Genomic DNA, 27,265 nt, shown 5'->3' on the forward strand with positions numbered 1-27,265 from the left:
GTGTGATGGTCCTCTGTTTGGCTCTGTTGAATGGCTATTGTATAAAGAATGATTTTCATATTCAAACAAACACACAAAGTCTTTTTTCTAAATTTATTAGTGCTGTATCTTTAAATTGTATATATATTTGTATTATTTTTGTTGTATGTCAGTAATACAATATAAATATCTGTAACCTGTACTGATTATCCACCTTGTCGTATACGTGGGGTACAAAATAAACATATCAAATTTATCAGTTGTGTAATATCTCACCATTTGTTCATCTATTAATAGATTCGCCATATTGTTTACGGGTCTATAATGTTCTTTTATTGAAGTATAATTTTCTTTCTTTCATATCATTATGTTAGGAGCATGAACCCGGTGGGCACAAGATGCAAGTGACGTTGGTTCGACGTCGAATCAATGTTCTCAACGTTGGTTCGACGTTAGTTCGACGTCGAATCAACGTTGGTTCGACGTTACGCTTGGATATTGTACCCACGGGGGAGCCTGGTGGAGCGTGACGCTCCTGTGAATATTAAGCCACGACCTTAATGTTCGTGGCCAGAATTCGAAGGTCCGGGGGAACCACTGCGTACTGGTCGATAAGTTGTACTTGTACAACATGTGTACTAGTGTTACAGTGGCACTAGTAATATCGTATATTATTACAACATGTGTACTATTTCAATAGGTGTAGTTGTGCCAAAGGTGTACCATATAAAGAGATGTTCTAGTACATCTGGAGACATCTAACCTGAAGTGATAAGGCCCCATGAGATCTAACCCTAATTAACTTATTCTAGGATCCAAGACGACTTTACTCGATTAGGCGATGAGTCACAATAACGTGGCTGAAGTATGTTGACCAATCCACACATACTAGAAAATGAAGGGACGACGACGTTTCGGTCCGTCCTGGAGCATTCACAATCGACTTAAGAATGGTCCAGGACGGACCGACACGTCGTCGTCCCTTCATTTTCTAGTATGTGGATTGGTCTACTTACTCGATTACCCGAGTAAACATGAGTCGGTTAGGGCAGGCAGGTTAGTCAGCCGACTACGCCATGATGGGATTCACAAGAACGAGGGTTCCAATCACTCCATTGCCTCAAAATGATTTTCAATGATATATCACGTCATTATTTATTTGTGATATACACAAACACACACACCATACATATATAATTCAGCTACTCCTTGGAGTACCCGACCACCAGATCGGTGAAGGGAGAGCACTCGACGGTCCTCAGAACCAGCATCAGCTCGTTGAGGAGTAGGCAGGTGTTGGTCCTGGAACATGGCTTGCGCAGGAAGAAGACATACAGCGCGTCGGGGCAGGTGGAAATGTCGCTATGTTTCGAGGCTCGTCGTTTCTGTCTTGCTTTGAACGAGTTGATCATAGGAGGAAGACTTCGCGTCAGGAGCGGCAGCAGCCAGTTGCTGTAGCTCGTAGCGTTGTCGTTCATGTCCATTTCTTTGTCGTTATATAGATCAATGATATCCTTTTGGAATTTGGCAGATTGAGAAAATGTATCGTGAAGGCCGCGTTCGGCCAGATAACCGGTAGAGTCCCCTGCAAACAGCTTCTGAATGGCTACTCGTGGATCGCGAAAGTTGGCCACCTCGCGGGGTACCAGGTAGAGAGGAGTGGCAATGGCGTAGTTTGGCCAATCTAGCTTTGTTCGACTAGAAAATAAGCGATGTTTGGGAGCGAGGGCCTGGTTGAGAAGCGGCCACATGGGCAGGCCGTGACGGTACCAGGCATAGCCGTTGGTGAGGGCCACCTCCTCGTCTACATACCACCTCTTCTCGCAGAAGACGTTTGTAGCATCACCAGACGTCCAGTTGACTCTGTCGCTGAAGCCATCTCGGTGCAGGTTCACCACGGCGTACTGCTCCGCCCGCTGCAATGTAGAGTGCTTGTATTAACACCATAACAAACACGCATATTTATTTCAAGCAATTGTCGTGTGAATAAAACGCCTAAAGATGTACAAAACTAAACTATAAATGGTTCAAAGAGATATACAACTAAACTCGTTTCTGAGTCGAGGTGTCTGAGTTACGTTGACAAGGTAAACATTACCTCACCACATAAAAACATACGAGATTCTAAGTAAGATTTACAAAGCAGACAAACCAGCAATGCCCAATACCAGTAACAGCAGAACAAGAAGACACAGATGGGGAGTAGAGACAAAAATGAGTTCAAAAGATGAGTTGAGTAACACAGTCACATACATTCAGGCGCTCGAACTCAACCCACTCAAACCATGTTAGGTAAGTCAACACATTTATCCTTTCTTACCTTCACTGGCTCCTGAAATGGGGAGGAGCTGACAACAGGAGGACCCTGGTCCTTCAGCAAGACGTGCAGCTCGCCCTTCCCACACAGTTCCTGCAGCACCTTCTGGTTAACCTGGCTGGCTTCCCCAGACAACAGCTTCACCGACGAACACATGCTGGAGTGGAAGGAATTGTGGCAGGTAATTGAGAGCCACCACTGGTCACTCAGATCACTCAGAAACACCAGCGGTCAGTAGAGTGGTGATGTCAATACCCGTAAGTATCCACATATATCTGTGTAATCACAAGGAACTCACAATGTCATTGTCGCAACACAGAAACAAACACAAAACAACAAGAAAGAGACTCACCTGACGGTGTTGCACAGTTACAACACACTATGCAACTGAAGATTTTAGCGACAATGACACACCATCACTCTTGATAAACAGTTATTTCTTCCTGAGGGTACACAAGGAAAAAAACAGAGTGCCTTGTACCGTCGTGTCTGGTTCACCTGGTCCATGGTTCTTTGAGTCACTTGGTACCTGACTCACCTAATGCATGATACCAGACTCACCTGGTACATGGCTCCTTACTCATCTAATCCATGGAACCTGACTAACACACCTAGTGCATGATGCCTGAGGCAACTGGTACCTAGGTCAATTGAATTCCTGACTCTCCTGTTACGTGGCGCCTGACTCACCTGCTCCGTGGCTCCAGAGTCACCTCACATGCCCCGGCACCTTGCAGAGAGAGTGTTCCTTGCACCAGCAGGAGCACCGCCACACCCGCCTCCGCTACACCCATCATCACAACTCTCCACTTCCTCTTTATAGCTGCAGGAGAACAGAATGATTGACTTCAGAGATCGCGGTCACCACTCACCACACACACACACACACACACACACACACACACACACACACACACACACACACACACACACACACACACACACACACGCACGCGCGCGCAGTTCGCTCGTATGCATTACCTACGGCCAAAAATTGTCCTACTAGAAAATAGAACCGGCTGTTGAAAGTGACCTACTGTCCCGTTTTCTGTTTTGGGTCCTCTGATAGATTAGGAGAGACCACTTTATTAAATTGACCGTTTTCTTGACGTTGGTAAACCTTAGAAGGACGAGCTGTTCTCTCAGACTGACTGGAGACGGGAGCTACTGTGAGTGGGGGTTAGGAAAAGACACTGAACACTGACTTAGTAAACAAAACAGTCGCTACTTACAGTCTCTTTGTAACTGTTGACGGGAGCTTCGGATGCTGTAATAATCCCTCTTGATTTGACCAATGTGGACTCCCCGCAGCCTCCGCACCATCTGCGGGCACACCCGCCGAGCCACACCTCATCTCTGCTTTATCAGCATGCGCGATGGGGGAGCGCATAGTTAAGAACGCATGACACGCGTCTGTAGTGACATTACCCAACTTTGCTTAGCCGGAAGGGAAATGTACGCCACACTATATGTACTTACCTATCTGTAACTATGCGGAAGTGAGGTCTAGCTCCTTATTCCCCGCCTGCTATCCTTGTACCTACTGAATTATTATCTGTTCTGACGTTCGAATTCCCCTTTGCGAAACCTTTACATCTTTCCTCAATCGTGGCGGCCTTGTTTACAGTTATTACACAGTTTATGAGCCCCAAACACTACGAGGTTGTTTATAACAATAATAATCTTAGGTTGTGATGTTTACAAGCTCGAAAACTGTTTAATAAATGTAAACAAAGCAGCCATGGAGAACCACCACCATGGAGCACCACCATCACCATCACTCCACCATGGAGCAACGCCACCATTATCACCACCATGGAGCACCACCATCACCATCACTCCACCATGGAGCACCACCATCACCATCACTCCACCATTATCACCACCATGGAGCACCACCATCACCATCACTCCACCATGGAGCACCACCATCACCATCACTCCACCATGGAGCACCACCATCACCATCACTCCACCATGGAGCACCACCATCACCATCACTCCACCATTATCACCACCATGGAGCACCGCCATCACCATCACTCCACCATGGAGCAACGCAAGAAGGAGTAGAAGAAAAGAGACTTGGTGGAAGTAGAAGAAAAAGTATGCAAAAATAGAAGAAAAAGAACATGAGGAATAAAAATAAGAATATCAGGAAAATTAAGTAGATAAACAGGATGAAAAAGAAAGAGAAGAATAGGAATAAGTATGCACATAAGAATAGGAGGCAGACAGGAAGATGACCCCTTCACTTCCCTGACAGAGGTCACAGTCAATCAGTCCGACAACACCAACACTTGCCAGCAACACCAATCTGGTTGAACGAACAAGTGAGACGGTGATTTAACCGGGGGATTAATGGCTCGGTAATAGTCAGTATTGCACTGTGCCTGAGCCAGTAGGGGGAGGGGGGGGGGGGTGAGGGCTGGTCCAGGTGGAGGTTGGTCCGTATTCACCTAGTTGTGCTTGCGGGGGTTGAGCTCTGCTCTTTCGGGCCGCCTCTTAACTGTGAATCAACTGTCAGGGTGCTGGCGGAGGCTGGTGGTGGGAGTACTCGCGTATCAGTGCTTGTCTATCCGTGTGTCTAGGGGCGTGAGGTTTAGCTCCTTATGCCCCGCCTACTGCCCCTTGTTCTAACTGTTTGATTGTAATGTTCGGATGCCTTAAAGTTGTGGATGGACAACCCGTCCTCGACTCAAGTCCATTACATCCAGCGGTCGCCCCCACAGACGCATTCATAAATTTTAACATGTTGTTCATTCAAAACAAGAATTTTCTCAAATATAAATTAATGTTATAATATATTAGCATATTGTGCATATATAGGCATAGGTTAGGTTAAGTTAGATGTTTAGGTTTGGTTGGCGATTATTTGCATTTGTAGTACGTGGGTGAAGCATTTATAGCGATGTGGTTCGAACAAAACTCGTCAGTGAAGCACTTGTTCCGGAAGTGTTCGAACGAAATCAGTTGTGAGTCGTGTGTAAACCGTTTTTCATTCATAAACAGGGGGTTTGGCGGGTGGATGGAATCACTTTTGGATCTTTGTTTGGAGGACGGGCTGGGATGAATGAGGCTTCCACAACTTCTTTCAGGGTTCGAGTATTTCCTTATTTTTGATCGACTCATTTGCGTTTCCAGCTTCCACTTATTTTTTGTCCTACTTTCTCTCACTTTAAAGTGGCTGTCCTTGTCCATTCCCCTCAGTATCTTGTATGTTGTGGTCATCCTCTGGTTTCTTCTCTCTTCCCGGGTTGAGAGCTCCATTTTCGTCAATTTATACTCATAGCCTAACTCTCTTAGCATTAACATTAAACAAGTCAGAACGTACTGCATATTCCAGCATTAGTCTAACGTAGGTTGGAAAGATTAATGACCAAACAACATAAACAAAATGAAGAAACGGACCGAAACGTCGTCGTTTCTGTCTTCTGACGGGTTTGGTCATCAACCTTATTGTGATTACACTGTGAATCTTCTGTTGTGATTGGTACCATAATCAAACCGAGATCACCACGAATTATGGATCGATTGGTTATTGGGGGGGGGGGTGGTTATTGCTGATGTCCCACTGTTCAAGCTGCCGGCTTCACATAATTGTTCATGATGCTGCCGGCTTCACATAATTGTTCATGATGCTGCCAGCTTCACACAATTGTTCATGATGCTGCCGGCTTCACATAATTGTTCATGATGCTGCCGGCTTCACATAATTGTTCATGATGCTGCCAGCTTCACACAATTGTTCATGATGCTGCCGGCTTCACATAATTGTTCATGATGCTGCCGGCTTCACATAATAGTCCATGATGTATTGATTATTGATTAGCAGCGACGGGAGAGAAGACCGGGGACCCGGTACATGACTAGGCAGGGCAGGTGGTGGTCCTCCCGAGGTCACCTGACGCGGGAACCCACACACAGAGACGCTACTGGTAAATCCGTTACTCTTCGCCAGCGTCGCCTCCCGACCCTTCCCAACACCACCATCACGCTGCTAGAGGAAGGTCGGGGGGAGAGATGCCTTCATACAGGACACGGTTCATAGTGGCTGATCATGTGAGCATTGGTGGCTCACAATCCAGGCCAGGATGCTCACGATGAGTACAGGCTCTCAAAACCTAGCTAACTGCAATTCAGTCTGATTTTTAGGCCATCTATGGAGCCCCACAATGTCGGAAGTGGTGGATTATATAACAAAAGAACGCTGTAAAGCAAATTCTCAATTCGTACAGCCCTTATAAGACTCAAAATAACAATTCACACAACACGTCCATGGCTAGACAGGCAGTGCTGAGAGGTAAGACAATAAGATGAGGTAAGGAGAAGCAAGAGAATAGGTAGGAGATATAGAGACAACTAACCAGAAGAGAGCCACAAGAAGAAGAGAGGAATGAGTGTGTTACAAGTAGAGGAGCAGCAACACGTAACATGAAAACGACTTAGTGTATAAGACAAAAGACCGACTCACACATAGCCACATACGGAGGAAAATGTCCCTAAATGAACATACTTAAAATAGGTGCGTGAAAAAATAAAGGAGAACTACAGGGAAGTATTTGTACTGCTCCAACACTGAAGGAAATAGAAGAGACGGAGAAAGAAGTGCAGTGACAACTGGAGGCATTAGATAAAGCGAAGATTATTTGACCAGACCGAATCTCACCATGAAAGCTATAAGAAGAGCAATAACCCACACTACACGGTAGCTAATAGTTATTATTAGTAGTAGTATCAGTTAAGTTCAGTAGAACTTCGGTTTCAACTTTTTTGACCATGTCGTAGCTCAGTCGATTACGGCAGCGTCTGGGATCCTCTTGGACGCAGGTTCGAATCCTCGTCACGGCCCTTGTGGATTTGTTCATTTAACCCACACTAACACAAACAATGACAGCAGCAACAACTACAACAATAACAATAAGAACAGCAGCAACTACAACAATAACACAGGAGGCGCCAAGTGAGAGCATCCTGGCTTCCCACAACACCGACCCCTTAAAAAAGGGTCGATATTCTGAGCTGTGACGTGCATGTTGATGAGTTTTGTAACGTAACAGTGAGCGTGACGGAGGAGCGGCGGTAGAGGAGACACTGTGACGGTGTGAAGAAGTGATGGTGTGACAGTGTGACTGAAGGTGCGAGGGTGTGACACCCACAGTGTGACAGATCCACAGTGTGACAGATCCACAGCGTGACGGTCCGGCTATCTTCTTCCAGTCTCGCTTCTCTGTTACTTAAGTCTATGCCTTTACAGTTGACTTTTGTAACATCTATTTTTGTTGCCTTGGAAATTACATAATAAAACTTTGTATATATCTGTTTCTCTCTTATTTCTCTTGTTTCTCTCTAACCTCTCCCGTTTCTCTCTCTCACTTCAAGATTTTGTTTAAAAATTATATTAGAAAAAACTGCTATTACAATTTCATTTGTGCAAAAAAATAATACATATGAATATCAATTTAGTGATAAAGAGAAGCATTATGATTGCCAGTTACCGCTGTTACCACAGTTGAGCGAGATATAACCTGCTGAAGTTAGCATGAGCTGCTGTCTTTAGCAGCGACAGGGAGCAGCCTTTGGTAATAACTCCGTCACATATACGACAGTAATAGCTGCAATTTGGGGTAATTTAAGACATGTTTTATGTCCAGCTCCGTGAGAACCTGCTGGTTCGAGGAGCAAACATATTGTGATATTGGAGAGGATGTAAAAAGATGTTCCTTGGATTTTGTGTTCAAAGAGATGCCCCTTGTGTTCCTTGGCCCGTGTGGCAGGCCCGGTCTCTCCATTTGCCATTTCGTAAAAATTGCAACTGTCTTGCCTAGCCAGAAACGTACTTACCCAAGCAACCCACCTAACCTATCGAGGCCGATGCATCAGTATTACGGGGATTTTATTGTTGTTTCTAACACGTCGAATTGTAATGGGGCTGATCAATTCAGTTAGAAATGAGTCCGAAAAGGACTTGTGCCTCACACTACCTGAGGGGAGAGTAGACAGGTGCCTCACACTACCGGAGGGGAGAGTAGACAGGTGCCTCACACTACCGGAGGGGAGAGTAGACAGGTGCCTCAAACTACCGGAGGGGAGAGTAGACAGGTGCCTCACACTACCGGAGGGGAGAGTAGACAGGTGCCTCACACTACCGGAGGGGAGAGTAGACAGGTGCCTCACACTACCTAAGGGGAGAGTAGACAGGTGCCTCACACTACCGGAGGGGAGGGTAGACAGGTGTGCCTCACACTACCGGAGGGGAGAGTAGAAAGGTGCCTCACACTACCGGAGGGGAGAGTAGAAAGGTGCCTCACACTACCGGAGGGGAGAGTAGACAGGTGCCTCACACTACCGGAGGGGAGAGTAGACAGGTGCCTCACACTACCGGAGGGGAGAGTAGACAGGTGCCTCAAACTACCGGAGGGGAGAGTAGACAGGTGCCTCACACTACCGGAGGGGAGAGTAGACAGGTGCCTCACACTACCGGAGAGGAGAGTAGACAGGTGCCTCACACTACCGGAGGGGAGAGTAGACAGGTGCCTCACACTACCGGAGGGGAGAGTAGACAGGTGCCTCACACTACCGGAGGGGAGGGTAGACAGGTGCCTCACACTACCGGAGAGGAGAGTAGACAGGTGCCTCACACTACCGGAGGGGAGAGTAGACAGGTGCCTCACACTACCGGAGGGGAGAGTAGACAGGTGCCTCACACTACCGGAGGGGAGGGTAGACAGGTGCCTCACACTACCGGAGAGGAGAGTAGACAGGTGCCTCACACTACCGGAGGGGAGAGTAGACAGGTGCCTCACACTACCGGAGGGGAGAGTAGACAGGTGCCTCACACTACCTAAGGGGAGAGTAGACAGGTGCCTCACACTACCGGAGGGGAGGGTAGACAGGTGTGCCTCACACTACCGGAGGGGAGAGTAGAAAGGTGCCTCACACTACCGGAGGGGAGAGTAGAAAGGTGCCTCACACTACCGGAGGGGAGAGTAGACAGGTGCCTCACACTACCGGAGGGGAGAGTAGACAGGTGCCTCACACTACCGGAGGGGAGAGTAGACAGGTGCCTCAAACTACCGGAGGGGAGAGTAGACAGGTGCCTCACACTACCGGAGGGGAGAGTAGACAGGTGCCTCACACTACCGGAGAGGAGAGTAGACAGGTGCCTCACACTACCGGAGGGGAGAGTAGACAGGTGCCTCACACTACCGGAGGGGAGAGTAGACAGGTGCCTCACACTACCGGAGGGGAGGGTAGACAGGTGCCTCACACTACCGGAGAGGAGAGTAGACAGGTGCCTCACACTACCGGAGGGGAGAGTAGACAGGTGCCTCAAACTACCGGAGGGGAGAGTAGACAGGTGCCTCACACTACCGGAGGGGAGAGTAGACAGGTGCCTCACACTACCGGAGGGGAGGGTAGACAGGTGCCTCACACTACCGGAGAGGAGAGTAGACAGGTGCCTCACACTACCGGAGGGGAGAGTAGACAGGTGCCTCACACTACCGGAGGGGAGAGTAGACAGGTGCCTCAAACTATCAGAAGATATCAGATACTTCTATTAGAGAAAGTCTAATTTAATAAAGGAAATCCATGGCTCATTGCATGTTAAAAACACACATGAAACTGTCGACTGAATCGCGTCCTACACAACAAAACATGTAGAGACCTCCGTAGGGTTTTCTCGTCTCTGGGAAGTGGAAAGTATAGTTTCTTGAAGCTCAAGAAGACGCTAAACTGCCGAAGATGCGCTGAACCACTGGGCGTGTCGTTTGACCTACACCAACATTCTTTTACTTGGCCTCACGGGAGCGCCATCAGTACTTCGCGATCACCCGCCGAGAGTGAGAAGCGAGGCCTTTGGAGGTTTTCTACAGAACACAGTCATCGGAACGCAGATTTTCTAATGGTTGTTGCTTCACCAGACGCCAGTGGTGGCCAGTGTGGAGACATGTCCAAATATATTGTTTCCAGTGTCAATGTTGTTTTACACTGCGATTGGTATTTATTTGGTATTAATTAAGCTAGGAAGGCTGTATTAAGAGGGTTTTCCCTGAATGACAGTGAAGATTAACAGCAGAAGGGGAAGCGGATAATTGTCTGATCCTGCTCCATCAATCTGACTTGCTGTGGAACTTTGTTGGTTGTTCAAATGCTCTCTCTCTCTTTATGTCTCTATCTTGTCTCTTGTCTCTTGCTTCTTCGCTCTATCCTCTCTCTCGTCCAACCACTTGGGCTGGACGGTAGAGCGACGGTTTCCATGCTGGTCTGCGTTCAGTCCCCGACCGTCCAAGTGGTTGGGGCACCATTCCTTTCCCCTCATCCCATCCCAAATCCTTAACCTAATCCAAGTGCTATATAGTCATAATGGCTTGGCGTTTTCTCCTCATAGTTCTCTCATTCTCTCTCTCTCTCTCTCTCTCTCTCTCTCTCTCTCTCTCTCTCTCTCTCTCTCTCTCTCTCTCTCTCTCTCTCTCTCTCTCTCTCTCTCAGGTCGAAGGATCTCCATAAAATGTCTTGGAAACCCAAGCCTGAAGATGGAGAACATGCAGAGTCCACCTGGACCACAGTTCACCTCATACACTGAAGATGAACCCTTAGCAAAGATATAACTCGAAACCAGGAGACTGCCTGCTGGCACAATAGCCTAGTTAATCTCAGCGACTCCCAGCTTAATTTCAAACAATTAAAGCTAATCTGGATTAATTACAGTTAATCGTATCCATTTAGAGCTGCTCTGATTGCCGTGTCAACCGCATGCAGCAAATTGGCCCGCGAAAATAGGTGTAAGGACCCCACCGAGAACTTGAGAGCTTTAGGAGAAACCTTTAAGGAAGTACAACTTAAAGGAGGCCGGTGGGTACGAGCACAACTGATAATAATAATAATAATAATAATAATAATAATAATAATAATAATAATAATAATAATAATAATAATAATAATAACAATAATAATAATAACCTAGGTATATGATAAATGAGGTTCTAGCTTTCAAAAGTAACTCTAATGACAAGTAACAAAAATAATAAACAACAAGAAGACCAATTCAAAACAAGAGCTGGCGGGGATAAACAAAAGACTAACAGGTAAACAAATAATATTAGAATCTACAACACTATAATCCCAAACATATTTAAAACATGTACATTTTGCCCTATGAAGACTGGGCAGAATACAAGCAGTTGCCGCCTACTCCCTCGACTCCCAATCTCCGATCCCGGATTCCCGGTCGGGATAGAACTGGTTGGGCACGTTTCCTTTCACCTAATGCCTCTGTTAACACTCCTTAGCAGTAAATAGGTACCCAGGAGTCAGGCAACAGTGGTGGGGTTGCATCTTGGGGAGGATCGGTAATTCGACCTTGGGAGAAATTCAGTACCAGCCTAAAAGTATATATACAGAAGCTTCCTGTCCCCGACAAAACGAATTATTATTATTTAAACAAATATTTCGCCTTCTAATAAATACTAATATATATTTCTATCGAATAGAAATATATATTTTTATTTATATTCTATATACATGAATAGAAACATATATTTCTTTAGCACGCTACAATTATTAGACACAATAGTCAATCCTAAAGCTTCAGAAGAAAATGGGAAGGAATATTTGTGTAGATCAAGCAGTAACTGAACAAAAGGGGTATAAAAGTGCTTTTTTTAACCTGTACTTTAACAGAAAAGTACCACAGGGGGTGACCTTAGGAGTTGCGGGTCCAATTGGACTCGAAAACCGGAAGACCGTAAATCTATTTATATTTAAAAAAAATCCTATTTTGAATGCATAATAAGCTAAATCTTATGTATACGTTTTTGGGTGACCGACAGCCTGAAGGCGTTTTTTATTATACAGTACACTATAATTTTTAAGCTTGGACGAACAAAGCTTGAGGAGACGTTAAATTCAGAATTCTGAATGCAATCTCTGAAACAGACTTTCGCTCCAAAGATTGCGAAAGTCTTCCCATCCCAAATCCTTATCCTGATCCCTTGCAAGTGCTATCTACTAGTGAAGGCTTGGCGATATTGGTATGGCCATATTGCCTTCACGAAAACTAGTGTTGCCGCAGGGATGAGAGACGCGGTCTGCATCTTGAGGAAGATGAGCTTGTTATATTTAGCGGGTGACTTGACGTTCGCGCTGTCGTTGACATAGATAAAAAAAACTTCACACAAACATCACCTACCATATAGAAGACGACATAGATATGACACAGACAAGCGGATGTAGGGTAATTGTGGGCTAAACTGGTTATCACTGACATGATTCCAGTGAGAATACGGCAGCCAAACGGTAGTTTTCGGTTCATTAACAGCGGGATACAAAGACTCCAGGCTGAACCGAGTAGAAACTTCCGATAACACGCTGAGAGCAAACTTCACGGGAGGTAAAGTTTCACCTATATAGTCAGGTAGCATAGGTCTTATAATCAGGTACAGTGGCATTTTAGTGATGAAAGCCAGAAGCTCCAGAAAACGAGACAAATATTGTTATCAGTATTCTGAGGGTTCATCAATACAGTGTACTGTATTATATTATATTGTATTGAAAGCGTTCCTCAAGACTATGTACTGTAAGGGTTTATCAAGACCGTGTTATGATTTAACAAGACTATTTAAGGGATAATCAAAGCCTTCACGAGCATAACGCATCCCCAATAAACTCTACTCTCAACATGATGTTTTTTAACACATAAACACAGTACTCATGGTGGTCAGACGGAATGTGAATGAGGTTCGAGGTCTTAGTATTTTTGTTCGAGTCGATTCACGCCACTCGGACACACAGACCTGCCCACGTGACACACATACAACAACCCATGTTCATTGGAAGGAAATAACGGAGGCAGTTTTTAGATCAAGATGCAGCATCTCCATACAGCAAGGCGACGGAGAGATGAATTATCAAGCCCTCTAGCAAAAGTTAACTAAAACGCACCGGTAGAAGAACAGATGAAGTTCGGCAGCCTACTTTCCCCTCGAAAAAAGTTAAAGAGAGAGAGAGAGAGAGAGAGAGAGAGAGAGAGAGAGAGAGAGAGAGAGAGAGAGAGAGAGAGAGAGAGAGAGAGAGAGAGAGAGAGAGAGAGAGAGAGACAGACAGACAGACAGACAGACAGACAGACAGACAGACAGACAGACAGACAGACAGACAGACAGACAGAGCCAGAGAGAATGGTAATTGAGGACCTATGACGAGTGGCGGATCGAATTCCAGAGAAAGATATTATGAAATAACCTAATTTCAATAATCAACAATATATGAACAAAACATTAGAATAATTAACCACTTCTTACAAAATCATTTATGCTGCAAAATTCGAAACTCCAAATTTTTAGATGTTTGACCTATGTAAAATGTATTACAATTTAACGAACATAGAATGTATTCTAATAATATTCCATTAATATTTTCATAATTAAATATCACATGTACATCAAAAAGTTTCAAGGTCTTGACAATATTAACAACCCCCCCCACCCAAAAAAAAAAATTTTCGTCGAATAAATTATTTTTGGGGCGAATTTTCTCAATGCCAGTTTTGTTATAATACGTATGTCCCATTTTCCTTCGTCTATTATGTTACCCGGTAATTTGCTCCATAAATAGACAACCGTGTTTCCAACCCAATATTCCTGAACATAACAAACTGAACATACATCCATTCAAAAGTGTATACCTATACAACGCCTCCAACCCGTCCTTCTAATACAACGTCGCATTTTGACGTACTCTCTACCTAAGACCAAAAAAAATCGTCGTACTAGAAAATAGTAGCGGCTCGCGAAATTTATATACTGTTCCGTTTTCTGTTTTGGGTCCTCTGGTAGATTAAGGGGGCACTTTAGTACCACAGTTTCTTGACGTTTGGGGAACGTTAGGAGGACGAGCTGGTCCCGACACACCAAACAGGTGGGAATCATCTGGGTCTCACCACTCCGTTGAGGACTATAATCATCCAATTATATTTTTCACCTCCTTGCCTATAATGTGGGTAATTTATCGTCTGTAACGATATAATAGCAAAGCGAGCGATATAATAATAGGGATATGGTCTGAGCTATCCACCTGGTAACTTAACAAGATTAGCATGTCAGACCTTATGTGTGCACAGTCTTGGACTTCTTGTGTGCACAGTCTTGGACTTATTGTGCACAGTCTTGGACTTCTTGTGTGCACAGTCTTGGACTTCTTGTGTGCACAGTCTTGGACTTATTGTGTGCACAGTCTTAGACTTATTGTGTGCACAGTCTTAGACTTCTTGTGTGCACAGTCTTAGACTTCTTGTGTGCACAGTCTTGGACTTCTTGTGTGCACAGTCTTAGACTTCTTGTGTGCACAGTCTTGGACCTGGTTAACAACCCTCCATGTACCCTTTATGGCTCAATAAACCCCCATAATTTCAGTCTGACAGAACAGACAGTGTTTGCGTCCTCCACCAAAGAGTGTGGCCAGAGCGACGGTGTCAGGAAACATCAACATCGTCACAAAAGAGAGCATAACCAATGTTTAACGTTGATGATTGCCGGGGTAACCACAGTCATGTCTGCTGGCGGTGTGACCATCGCTGTCTCCTACGATGATCTAATGCGCGAACGTTGTAATTTAAAGCTACTGCGCCACGATAATAGCTGTATCGTCTTACACATTGTAATACTTTAGATCTATACCCAATTAAATTACAAAAACGTTAGCACATCATAGTTCGGTCGGTGGTGTGTGTGTGCCTGGGACGTCCAGGGCTAGGATTCAACATGCTTTTAAGCATCCACTTACGAAACCTGTACCTCTTTCTTCAATCATGGCGGCTTTGTTTACATTTAATGAAAAGTTGATGAGCTCCGAAGGTTGTTGTTGTTGTTATAGATTCAGCTACTCGGAAAAGTTCCAAGTAGCACGGGCTATGGTGAGCCCATAACTTACCTGGCACAGGAGCGGGGGCAAGTAGCACGGGCTATGGTGAGCCCGTAGTGGACTTACCTGGCAAAGGAGCGGTGCAGGAGCCTGAAGTCTGTTCTCCAGGACTTATATGAGCTCCGAAGGGGAGTAATAACATTATATAGACTGAGCTTCCATGACCGAGGATAGGTGGAAAATCCGTGGAAAGAAGAGTAACAATTGAGAACGGGGAAGCTGACGAGGACAATGAAAGGATAGTTACGTGAGCGGACGGGAGAGGCCTAAACAGAGAGATAAACGGGTTATGGAGAGAGAGAAAGTGAAGGATGAAAGAGGTACAAATATCAAGCCACATCACGATGAAATATAATGACGGCGGAAGTAAAGACAAGGATGGCTGAGGCTTCCACTAGTCCCCAGACATATTGACGGTCACCTGAATACTGTATGTGCTTCTTGACTCACTCTAAAAGGGCATATATTTACCTGAAAATTAGGGCACACACACACACAAATGACCAAAGAGCCAGAGCTCAACCCCCGCAAGCACAATTAGGTACACACACACACACACACACACTGTAAATACACACAAACCTGTAATATCTTTTAAATTAGCAATTATAATTAAAACATGCAGAATTTCAGGTAACGGCTTGATCTTGTGTTGAAGAAAAACCTGTGAAATATTCATAACGGTATTTCACACAATTTTCAACTTAGAAAATATTAGACAAATAATTAGATAAACGGACGAATAATTAGACCTCATCAAGCTTAAAGGAAAACAAAAAAAAGAAATGTTTCTAAGTTATGCTTTAAGTCGACTGAGAGTCCTATATGGCATAAAATCCAGCCAAGATGCTGGGGTCCTCTCCTAAAGTCCTACAGGACCCCATTCCAGATGCTGGGGTCCACTCCCAGAGTCCTACAGGACCCCATTCCAGATGCTGTGGAATACTGGGGTGGGCGGAGGCAGCGTAGCAGAGAGAGGGAGGGGCTTGCGGAGATGAGAAGAGAGCGAGTATATAAGACAAGAAGATGATGCACGTCCCCACAAAATCCTCCTGGTTGTGTGCTGATCACTCAAATGTATCCTTAGCTATTGTAAGAGTTATTAAACAGGTGGGTGCCACAGGGAGTGCCAGAGGAGTGCGCACGCGTCGAGTGTTGAAGAGAGTTGTCTGTAGTGCATAGAAGCAAACAAATGAAGCCCCATGTGCAACTGCCGGGTGAGTGTCCTGCATGCTGGTTCTTGTAGTAATGCATGAACTCGGTGATGTGTCACTGCTTGTTAACGCCAAGGAACACAACAGATCTGCAGCGTTTGAGGTAGTTAGAGCGGCTTCTAGCACACGTATAAAGTGGTAGTTATATGCTTGTTGATTAGTAGATAATATATGGATACGATAGCAATCAAACGGTGCGTAGCTGTGACACGAATCATATAACAGAGGGCTACAGTGACACGAATTATATAATAGAGCTGCAGTTAGATATATATATATATATATATATATATATATATATATATATATATATATATATATATGGTGACATGGACGCTTCAGCAAATAGTGATCTCTCCCTCCCTCCCCCCCTCTCTTTCTCTCTCTCTCTCTCTCTCTCTCTCTCTCTCTCTCTCTCTCTCTCTCTGTCAAAGCACCAAAAACTTCCCTAACAACTTCATTTATTCAGCCACACTGATGACTATGAATGAAGCGTTCATCTTCAATAACCTAAAGTTCGCGGAAAGCCTCAAGCCCAGACGTCATGGCGGAGCGCCCGCCCGCCCCACACGAGGCTACGCCCGGGATAATAACAGCCTTCTGCAGGCGGAAGTTCCTTCCTGCTCGTGGAACCACAGCTCGGAATGACCGAATATTGCTAACAACTCGGAATATTCCAAAATTGCTAGGAATAACTTGGAATAACCGGTTATTCCTAGAACTAGGAAACATTTATCAATGCTGAGAAATGGGAATAACCGAACATTGCTGCATCAAACGGAGGTCAGCGAGCAATCATATTTTTATCGCTGCGTTTTCATATTTGTCATGGTGTTCTGAGACAAAACTAATATGTTCTGAAGACACCACACGCACAACTGGGTGAGTGTATGTGGCATAACCTCGGTGAACTGCAAAAAATACATAAAATATTCCAATACCTCAAAAAATACATACAATATTCCAATACCTCAAAAAATACATAAAATATTCCAATACCTTTACTAATAAAAAAATTGGGTAACTACTACATACCAATATACACATCAAAATAAACAACAATTTATATTATTAAAACACTTCTACTACCACTAATACTATTATTACTATCGCTGATAAATTGTCATCCACACTTCCGTGGAAATAATTTCATTCGCCTGCAACAAAGATAGAGCTTCTGCCTCTCACATCTGGGGTCCCTGGTTCGAGTCTCCTAGAGCCCAGGTGAACTAATAATAATAATATTCACTTTGCACGAGTAGAGCAATTTCGATTGTATGATTCTAAATAGGCAAAATTATGGAGCCCATTTTGACAACAGGTTGTAATTGCATACTTGAAACAATATCAACATCTCGTATACAAATGGTTAATATCACAAACGTACATGTGTACGTAAAGAACATTCGAATACAGAAGAATAACTTTTCCATGTGAAATGGTGATACACCAACTACCTTGAAAATGGTTAAACTGTGAATTGTGTACAATTCCGACGGTAATCAAAGGGATGGTTGAAGATCGCAGCCCTGGCCAGAATGTTCAGCCCATCTTCATAAACACTGGCCGAGTGCCTTTTAAGCAAGCGTTTAAACATGATTCCAAATTGTCCTCAGACGAAACTAATTAATACATTTTAATGTAATTCATATTCAAATTATTACATATATTATCGTAAATGAGAATTTGTTCCATAGCTTAGCTAAGGTTAGATTAGGTTCTGTTGGCAATTATTTGTATTTGCTGAAAGTGGGTTAAACATTTTGAGAAGTGTGATTCGAACATAGTACGTGAACGAAGCACTGTTTGAGAAAAGTTCGAATGCTATCAGTTGTGAATCGTGTATAAAGTGTTTTTCATTCAAAAACAGTAATTTTCCTGCATGTGGAGAGTTGCGCTTCACCTATACACTAAAGAAGCCTCACCTCCACACTAAGAGGTGTTCAACACTAAACAACTCACAAACGCCTATCATACAGAATTCCATACAGTTTAGGATCCACTCCAGCATCCCCTCATTTACATTCACTTCACACGGAGAATTTCCTTCTGTCAAACATAATAATATTATTATTATTATTATTATTATTTATTATTATTAATAATAATAATAATAATAATAATAATAATAAATCTCACCACAATTTCCCTTGCAGGAAAATGGTAAGGATAGATAAGAGAGCGGTAAGAGTGTGGTGGGTGGTGATGGTGGCCGTGGTGGTATTGGTCGCAGCAGAGATGACCGAAACCTGGTTCGAATACCGCGCCCGCACTAAGAGGGAGCTGAAGAACAAGGCTCGCACGTCACTCGACACTAACATGGGTGAGCATGTCCCTCTGCTGTTGGGTGCTTACTCCTCTGCTCTTTGGTCTTCAATTGTGTGTGTGGTTTTAATTTGGCTCATTCAATTGCCTGTCTTTGAAAACCTGAACTATTGCCTGTCTGTGAGGGAGGGTAGGTAGGAATTCTCAGGGGGAAAGCGCCAAGCCATCACGACTATATAGTACTTGGAAGGGATAAAGATTGGGGATGGGACGGGGGAAAGGAATGATGCCCAACCACTTGGACGGTCTGGAATTGAACGCCGATCTGCATGAAGCGAGACTGTCACTCTACCGTCAAGCCCAAGTGGTTGGTCTTGTCCGTGAGGAAGCGGGGACTAATACTTGCCTGAGAAGAAGTACGAGGACTATTGATTGTGTGGAAGTGGAGACTATTGTTTACAAAGATAACCACGCCACTAATGTATATCAACGCTACCTCTCCTCCCTCAAAAGGTACACCAATCTTTACTCTCCGTCACAATGTACAACACCACACTCCCCTTTCCTCTCATAATGTGCACAACCACCATTTCCTCCTCACAGCGTCCACCAACCACTAATCACGACCTTTCTCCCGCATAGAGCTTGATGAACTCCATTCCCGGCAGAAGAGGACAATCTCCTTCCCGACGGGTTCTACCTTCACCATCACCCCTGTCCTCTGTATTCCTGTCGTCAACGTCGGCGACCTCGGTACGTTTCAGGCTGTCATTTGTAGCACTAAGTGTGAGAGATAATAATGTTGCTGCTCTAGAAGTGGTAATATTAACTGTTGTATTATGTGTGTGTGTGTGTGTGTGTGTGTGTGTGTGTGTGTGTGTGTGTGTGTGTGTGTGTGTGTGTGTGTGTGTGTGTGTGTGTGTGTGTGTGTGTTTGTGTAAATCACGAAAAATAAACACGTGATTAAAAATGTGACAGTGTCAGACCACGGAGGAAGAATAGAAACAGGAATTTCCTTAAGTACTTTCGTATATTAATACATCTTCAGAACGAGTGGAAGATGTATTAATCTTTCTGTAGCACTGAGTTCAGGACCGAACGTTCGATTTCATCAAACGGTCTCAATATATATTCATGAATTCATTAGGTTCATGCCACCTCTGTACCAGATTCTTCAAAGCTATAACCAGAATATCTTTAATATCAACTCGCCTCCACTGCCTAACCATCAAGTCACAAATATCGACCATGGAATGTTTCTCAAGATACGTGTAAATATATCGTTTTCTGTAATACACAACCCAGCTGAAACTTTTTCTGCTGCCGACTAGCGATTAATCTTATTGTAGATAGTGTGTTTACATGAAAAGGCCATTAAATCGCAGCAACAATCACTATAAAGGTTCTAGGAGGAGCTGTAATCTCACCAGATGGACAAGGAAGAGAACGTCTTGTCTTGAACGTGTCAGAATTGGTAGAGGTAAAACTACTGAAGCGCACACGATGAGAGATCATTGTTAATTACAGATTATTGTTAATTACAAGGACTTTACAATGTAACCAGGAATGTATTTATACGCACGACGCCTTGATGTTTTGAGATGACGTCACAACAACAATTCAATATGTCCGCCGGCTCCTACATCCTCGCCCTTAAGTCAACCACAACATCCGTCGGCTCCTAAAATAAGTGATGATGTCTTCCTCATAATCACAAGGCCCTATGGATCTCTGCCGGTCTGACAAAATACATGGCGCACATAATAACAGAGCTGTGTGGTCGGTCTGCTGCCGAAATGACCCGAGATGGTAAGAGTAAAGGAGGAACCCATTATGTAGGTCGTGCACTGCGCTTATCTCTCGTGTTATACTAAATATAATGATCACTTCCACTGTCAACAGCGGCAAGATATCGTCGCTTAGACGAATCCTTATCACTGCGCCATTGTTAGAGGTGTGTGTGTACTGTGGTGTTACACGCACACCAGGTACGAGAAGAGAGTCTACGATGTTAATGTATCACTCACCTCACCTCATAGAGGTCCGGCTAGACTACGATATGGTCAGCGAGTCCTCAGGATTGTCCGTCAAAGTTTGCCAGGGTGGAATACAGAATGGAGTCTGGTAGACACAGACTCCTCGGGGTCACGTCTCCGCTCCTACTGCTGGAGGGGTCGACGGGACCAGTCACAGACCTTGGATCGTATGTCTGATAGACATTCTTCCTACCAGCTGGGTGTTTAACCCACTCCTCCTTCATTAGATTACGTAAAAAATATCTCGGTTGATACACTTAAATATATATACAATGTAAATATATGAATATTTTCTACAAAAATATATAATACAGGTAATGTATCAAGCTGGCATCAATGGTGTGACGTCACTGATTACGTGGACGACGCCATTATACGCCCAAGGTTCCATGTCATTTTCACAGTTTTCTTAACAAGGACTGGGGCAATGGGTATAATTGTGGCCTTGCCAAGTTCGATCCTTACTTGGAACAAAGTGTTGCTTAAAATTAGATCTTATGTAAAAGCCAGAGTGTGAGAATATCTATCCCACCAGCTTATCGCCACAACCCAACTGGACTCCAGCCAAGTGAGAGAGATAGTTATTTCTACCTCACTCGGTATTGTGACTCTAGACCCGTGAAAGGTCAGTGACTACCCACGGGTGCGCATCGCGACCCCATACAGCGGAGGAAAAAACCTGTCAGTTCAGCCACTTAAATCTATCTCAAACATAGGCTCGCCGAACAGTATTCTCACAGCGTCTTATATTGCTTGGCTCATGTGGGAGAAGAGGCTCGTTGCGGAACGTTGATGGGCCGTCGGTTGTTAACTTAGGGAGGTTGGGTAAGGGTGACGAAGCAGGGAAGAGGTATAGGTAAGAGGCCAGGGACGTTGATCCTCGGACTCATCGCAAGGTATGTATACATAAACTCTATTCCTCTCCTAAAATTCATAACAAAACCACCACAATCTGCCCTGGCGTAAGAAACCTTACTTCCTCAGTGTATACGTTAACATCTCATGCGTAGTTCACCAATCACTGCAACAATAGGCTTGATGATGTTAATAATGTTGAACATGTTGCAACATCCTTTATAAGTGCTTGCCTCTCGAATCACTGACCAGTCGACAAGCAGCCGGGGTAAATAAACCCAGTTATTTTCTCTCCCACTAAGAAGACTAAGTTTTAAAGAAGGGAGTGAATAGGCGTAGGGGAAGACAATATAGGAGAGGGAGCAAAGGAGGATATCTGGAGCCAGAGAAGAGGTGGATAGGAGATGGATTTTCTTCACCTGTGTATTAGTACAGATCCTGAAATTTTGTAAATATAATTTAGTGTCATTTGGCAGTCATGCACGAGATAAATGAATTGTTCATGGGCGTTTGTTTTGGACGCTACCCTGTTGCCAAACGAGTTCCACTATTTGTTTACTTGTTAATTATAATTAGTATTATTGTTTTCAAGTTTACTGTCACTACCACCGACGTCATCATCATCGCCACCATCATTATCATCATCATCATCATAATCACTAAAGCCGCCAACATCATAGTCATCACGGTCACTGATGCCGTTGTCACTATCAGCATAAATTGTTCCACGTGGATAGTCGTCATGGAAACCTTATACAATAAAAGTTAATCTTTTGTAACACATCACGTCGAATAAAGCCCAATTCACATCAGTAACTACCAGACTCAACACAGCGTAACATTAAGAACTTCAATGCATAACAAAGAGGTGTTTTATGTTTTATTATGTCATGATGTCTCATAAAACGACTTGAGGCTATGCATACTGAGGTATTCTAGTGATGGAACTTCAAGTTATGTATGCTGAGATATTCTGGAAATTTAACTTTTATGATATGCATGCTGCGATTTTCTGGTGATACAACTTTAGGCTATGGACGCAGGTGTTTTGTTAATAAAGCCTTAAGTTATAAATTCTGAGATATTCTGGTAATGGAACTTTAGGTTATGATTTCTGAGATGTCCTAGAAATGAAACGTTAGGCTATGGATGCTGAGATATTATGTAAATGGAACTTTAGGCTATGGATACTGAAATTTTTCCGGTTGGTCCAAATTCAGTAGTACCAAATTTTACTTTCTAATTATCCATTACGTCAATATATGCACAATGATCCACTTTGTTACTATAAGTACTATCTAAACAGGAGGATGGGCTGTGAGATGTTTTGGTAACATCCTGGGAAGTTCTGATAATAGACCTCATTGATTGTCATGGTCAGCCGGAGACTTCAAAGATTTTTGTTTTCTTTATTAACTAATATACAAAGGATGTCAGGTGTGCATGTGTGTCATACTGTTATTGTTTGTCATTTTCTGACTGCCATTCACACTCCCCCAGTCGGGTACTTGGACGTCGAGCTGCCGTTCACTATCAAGCTACCCAACGCCACCCAGGTCAGCTTCGCCGGTAGAATGGACGACGACAGACTTGGTATCTACGCTGTTGTCATTAACACCCTTTCCAGGTAATTTCTTACTAGGAAAAGAAATCGGATAGCTCCTTTTGTATGTATATGTGTTGTTTGCTGGCTGTTCTTGTGGAGGATGGCATCCAGCTCTTGTACCGCTCAACCTTCAGCGGAATGGTGTAGTGTAGTTGGTCAATAATCAGTTGGCTTCTTCGCTACACGTGGTACTAGCTATATTCATTTTTGGATTATTGTCAACTCAGTCCCAGAAGATCAAATTAAACCACTTGCCTGGGTGTGGCAGGTTCGGCGTGGACGGCAAGTCGTGTCTCCTGAGAGCTGTGTGTGAGGTGGCCGAGTCTCCACTCAGAGACGATGGCCTCTTGGGAGAGATCCTCAATATCATTCTCACGTAAGTTGCACATCTGTTTTCAAGTTATGTTTTGCTTTCTCGATGCTCTTCAGCATTTTACTTATACCGGTGTGAAACACTGTACTTGGTTTTAAATAGTGTCTACCCTAATTATGGGGAAAAAATATACCCCTTTCTCTAAAAGAAAGCAATATAGTGTACACAAATTCTTGTCCAGCAGGAGACAATGAGCTCCTTGGAAACGTACATAATATATCAGACGACCCGGGTTCAATCTCCCAATCGACTTCACCCTCAGCCATTGCCATTGGTGATGTCTATAATTACCGGAATACAATTAAACAATAAGAAAAATTCGGAACTGTAAACAAAAAATCGAATGAAGCATGTCCAAAAGATAAAGTAAACGTGTGGTATAAATACTGTATTACTATGTATGCATTCATATGTTTATCACTTGTATGTTGGTTGCATTTTCAGCGCCTCCTATGGATCGACGTCGAGCGAGTTGTATGACTACGTGAACGCGGAGTACTACGGTCGAGCTTATGGTGACTGTTGGTCTGCCTATCCGCAGTGTCCCATGTCCCTCTTCAAGTTGTTCGACGACGACGACTTATAACATGGTGGAGTAGAGGCCTTGTCAAGGGCCTCTTCTGTTCCTCGTTTTACTGGCGGCTGCCTCTATAGTTGCTGTTGCTCTGGCTGCGTCTGCCGCTGCGATGTCACGCAATATTAACTCTAGATTTCGTGATCCTCCTTGTCCAGTCACTCTACGCTTCACATCCGTATAAGCATACGGTTGCTCTCACTTCATACAGTTATCCCAAAAGCCAGTCCTCATTATAACTTGTGCATTTTCAGTTAGACGTTGAGTTACACAGAGAGTAAGCTACAGCAGAGATAATTTTTTAAGAGTACCAAAGATAAGCTACAGCAAAGATAGTACTTTAGAATTATACAGAGGGATAGGCTACATCAGAAATAGTTCTTATTTACATAGAGGGATGAGCTAGTCTTCTTAGCTTAGCGCCTTCTTTTTATAATAACTTACACTGAGGGGCTAGACTACAGCAGGGATAGTTCTTTTAAATATACACAGAGGGATAGGCTACAGCAGAAATAGTTCTTAGATATACACATAGGGAAAGGTTAAAACAGACATAGTTCTTAAATATACACAGAGGGATAGGATACAGAAGATAGTTCTTAAATATATGCAAAGTGACAGGTTACATTAGAGATAGTTTTTAAATACATACAAAGAGATAGGCTACAGCAGCGACAGTTGTCAGGGAGCAGCACATAGCAGACGCATGGGACGAGTGACTCAGACAATTTTACAGCTACTTGGCGAAACAAATGTATGCTGGAGAATTTAACTCTTGAGTTCAGCTAACCACTGTTCATGTAGGTGTTGTTCCCTTCATAACTTATTTCATTTTAATCGTCAAGAGATTGTTTTTTTGTGGTGATTGTTACAAAGAAACTATCGGAAAAGGTATTGTACTTTCATGCACGGTCGAAAAGTGAGAAAAAATTTTTATTAGGTAATAAGCCAATTGGGTTTAAACTTGTGGACCACCAGAGTATATAGTACTCAACTGGCAGCTTAGTCAATACTTCATAAGTCTTTTGTCTCACACATTTAACCACTTGTATTGTATTCTTCACAATACAGCAGCACTGTAAATAAGTCGCACGTAAATAACTCGACCAGTCCAGCTGAGCACCATTAGGTCTGGCCAGTTACTGGATGGGTGACCAGATACCCACATTTAATTATTTTGGTATTGAGACCGTCGCCGATCGTTTAAGAAATCGCCATTTGTGGAGGCTCACGACATCATTATTTTAAAACCAATACGCATACATTACGCTTTCTGGATCCTATGTAATAGCGTTATACTCATCCATAATGTAACAGTACAAACTATACTCAATGAAGTTTAATACATCGTTACCACCCGCCAAGTTTTAATTCCTACTAGAAATAGACCTGTTGAACCTAAGTCTTACCATACCTAACTTTCACCTACGTAAACTGAACCAGGTCTAATCAGTTTTGTAGTGTTTAAATTTTAATAATAAATTAGTTTCATCATGAAAACCCAATGCCCGACCAGAGAGCCAATCACATTTCCGAATTAACTGATAACAAATAAAAATAAACATTTAAGTAGATTTTTTATATTCCCGTTGTATTTACACAGACTTTATGAGTGACGCTGCCTTCAGCGACGTCATGATGATGGGCGTAGCAATCTTGAGTGACGTCGCGGGCAACGTCATCTTGACGCGGTCTGTGGACTGTTGGCCAGTATTTGACAGCAATATTTTTCTTTAAGTTCTCTTACGAAAGAGATATATATATATGTGTGTGTGTGTATTTGTGTGTTCCGAATCATGGGTCTCTATGTTTATGGTGTACACATGTTCTTCTTGTTCTATGTTCGTGTTGTATCATGTTCTTGTTGTACCAAGATCTAGTATCCATGTTCCTATTGTACCAATGTTCCCGTTGTATCATGTTTCTGTTGTACATTTCTGCTGTTGCACCCATGTTTATGTTGGTCTATTGCTCTTGTTGCACCCATGTTCTTATTAAGTCTATTTATTTCTTGCACCAGTGTTCTTGCTTTACCCATGTTCGTGTCAGCTGTAGTCACATCATACCTTATATATCAAGGCTATTAATCGGCCCCTTTGTACAGGTTCCAACTGTTCACTTATCATGCGGCATTGCTCCTGGGATTAAAAATAATATTGGAACGGCCTTATAAGATCTTCACTCGGAATATCTAAACGAAACAGATGACTGAGGCAAAAGATGGTAAAGATGAGGCGTAAGACAGTACCTTTGAGGCGTAATTAGTATATGGTGTAAGATAGTGCATCTAAAGCGTAAGGTGGGTAGAATGAGGCGTAAGATAGTACAGCTGAGGTGTTTAGGATTTTGGATGGGACGGGGGGGGGGATGGGGGGGAGGGAAGGAATGGTACCCAACCACTTGGACGGTCGGGGATTGAACGACGACCTGCATGAAGCGAGATCGTCGCTCTACCGTCCAGCCCAAGTGGTTGTGCGAGCTTCATAGTTAGGAAGTGTATGATCTTAAGGAGTAGGAAGACCATAAGACGAAGCGGAAAATAAGAGCCTGAAACGACAAGGGACTAAGTAGCCAAACCCATATTATATAGTAGCCTAGTATCAGTTCAGTACATTAAACCAGCTTTTTTGCTGATTTCGCTCGATGGGTTTACAATGCTTGACTGTATAACGATTAGCGATTGATTTTTGCGTCCCATTTATTATAATGATTAGCCAGCCATATATTTTAGAATATGTATCGTGTCTACGTGTGTAAATGAATGCGAGAGCCTTAAAATCTATATCTATAAGAGAGAATGTCAGTTTATATGTCCAAGGTTGGAGATCGGACACTTGAGGCTAGCCTCGCCAAACTTTGCAGGGGAAATGGTCTGGGGTATGGGACGCACATAAGTTGATCAGGGTTCGGCCTAAGTTAAATATTTTAAGAAAATTAGTATTTATAGAGGGCCCGAATGCTATTTTCATGGAGTCATGGGTGAGCAAAATTAGCTCAGCAAATAAATTTTTTCTCAAGATCTTCCCAACAACTGATTGGTCTAATGTATGGTGTTGGGTTTAAGGCCCATTGACCTCTGAGGAATTATTAAGACCTCTACAAGATATTACAGACAATCCAACAAACAC

The 27,265-nt window shown here is 43.5% G+C and overlaps 2 protein-coding genes across 4 annotated transcripts; one reads left to right on the top strand and one right to left on the bottom strand.

The window, feature by feature from the left end:
- Positions 1-78: 78 nt before the first annotated feature.
- LOC123754055 (uncharacterized) lies at positions 79-20,878 on the bottom strand. Of its 3 annotated transcripts, none has more exons than XM_045736200.2 (4): positions 20,721-20,878; positions 2,987-3,119; positions 2,300-2,453; positions 79-1,895 (listed from the first exon to the last, which is right to left on the bottom strand). In XM_045736200.2, the coding sequence occupies exons 2-4, from the start codon at positions 3,091-3,093 to the stop codon at positions 1,182-1,184; spliced, it is 975 nt and encodes a 324-aa protein (XP_045592156.1). In that variant the 5' UTR covers positions 3,094-3,119; positions 20,721-20,878; the 3' UTR covers positions 79-1,181. The 3 variants fall into 3 exon arrangements, with proteins under 3 accessions (XP_045592156.1, XP_045592157.1, XP_045592154.1); XM_045736201.2 differs by having other exon boundaries at positions 20,726-20,856; XM_045736198.2 differs by lacking the exon at positions 20,721-20,878 and adding an exon at positions 3,529-3,671.
- On the top strand, positions 16,973-25,706 carry LOC123753889 (uncharacterized). The gene is made up of 6 exons (XM_045735840.2): positions 16,973-17,136; positions 18,585-18,751; positions 19,336-19,446; positions 23,085-23,211; positions 23,459-23,566; positions 24,008-25,706. Exons 1-6 carry the CDS (start codon positions 16,973-16,975, stop codon positions 24,147-24,149), a joined length of 819 nt encoding a protein of 272 aa, XP_045591796.1. The 3' UTR covers positions 24,150-25,706.
- Positions 25,707-27,265: the final 1,559 nt, after the last annotated feature.

This window comes from Procambarus clarkii, chromosome 6 (assembly GCF_040958095.1).
Source record: "Procambarus clarkii isolate CNS0578487 chromosome 6, FALCON_Pclarkii_2.0, whole genome shotgun sequence".
NCBI classification, from domain to species: domain Eukaryota; kingdom Metazoa; phylum Arthropoda; class Malacostraca; order Decapoda; family Cambaridae; genus Procambarus; species Procambarus clarkii.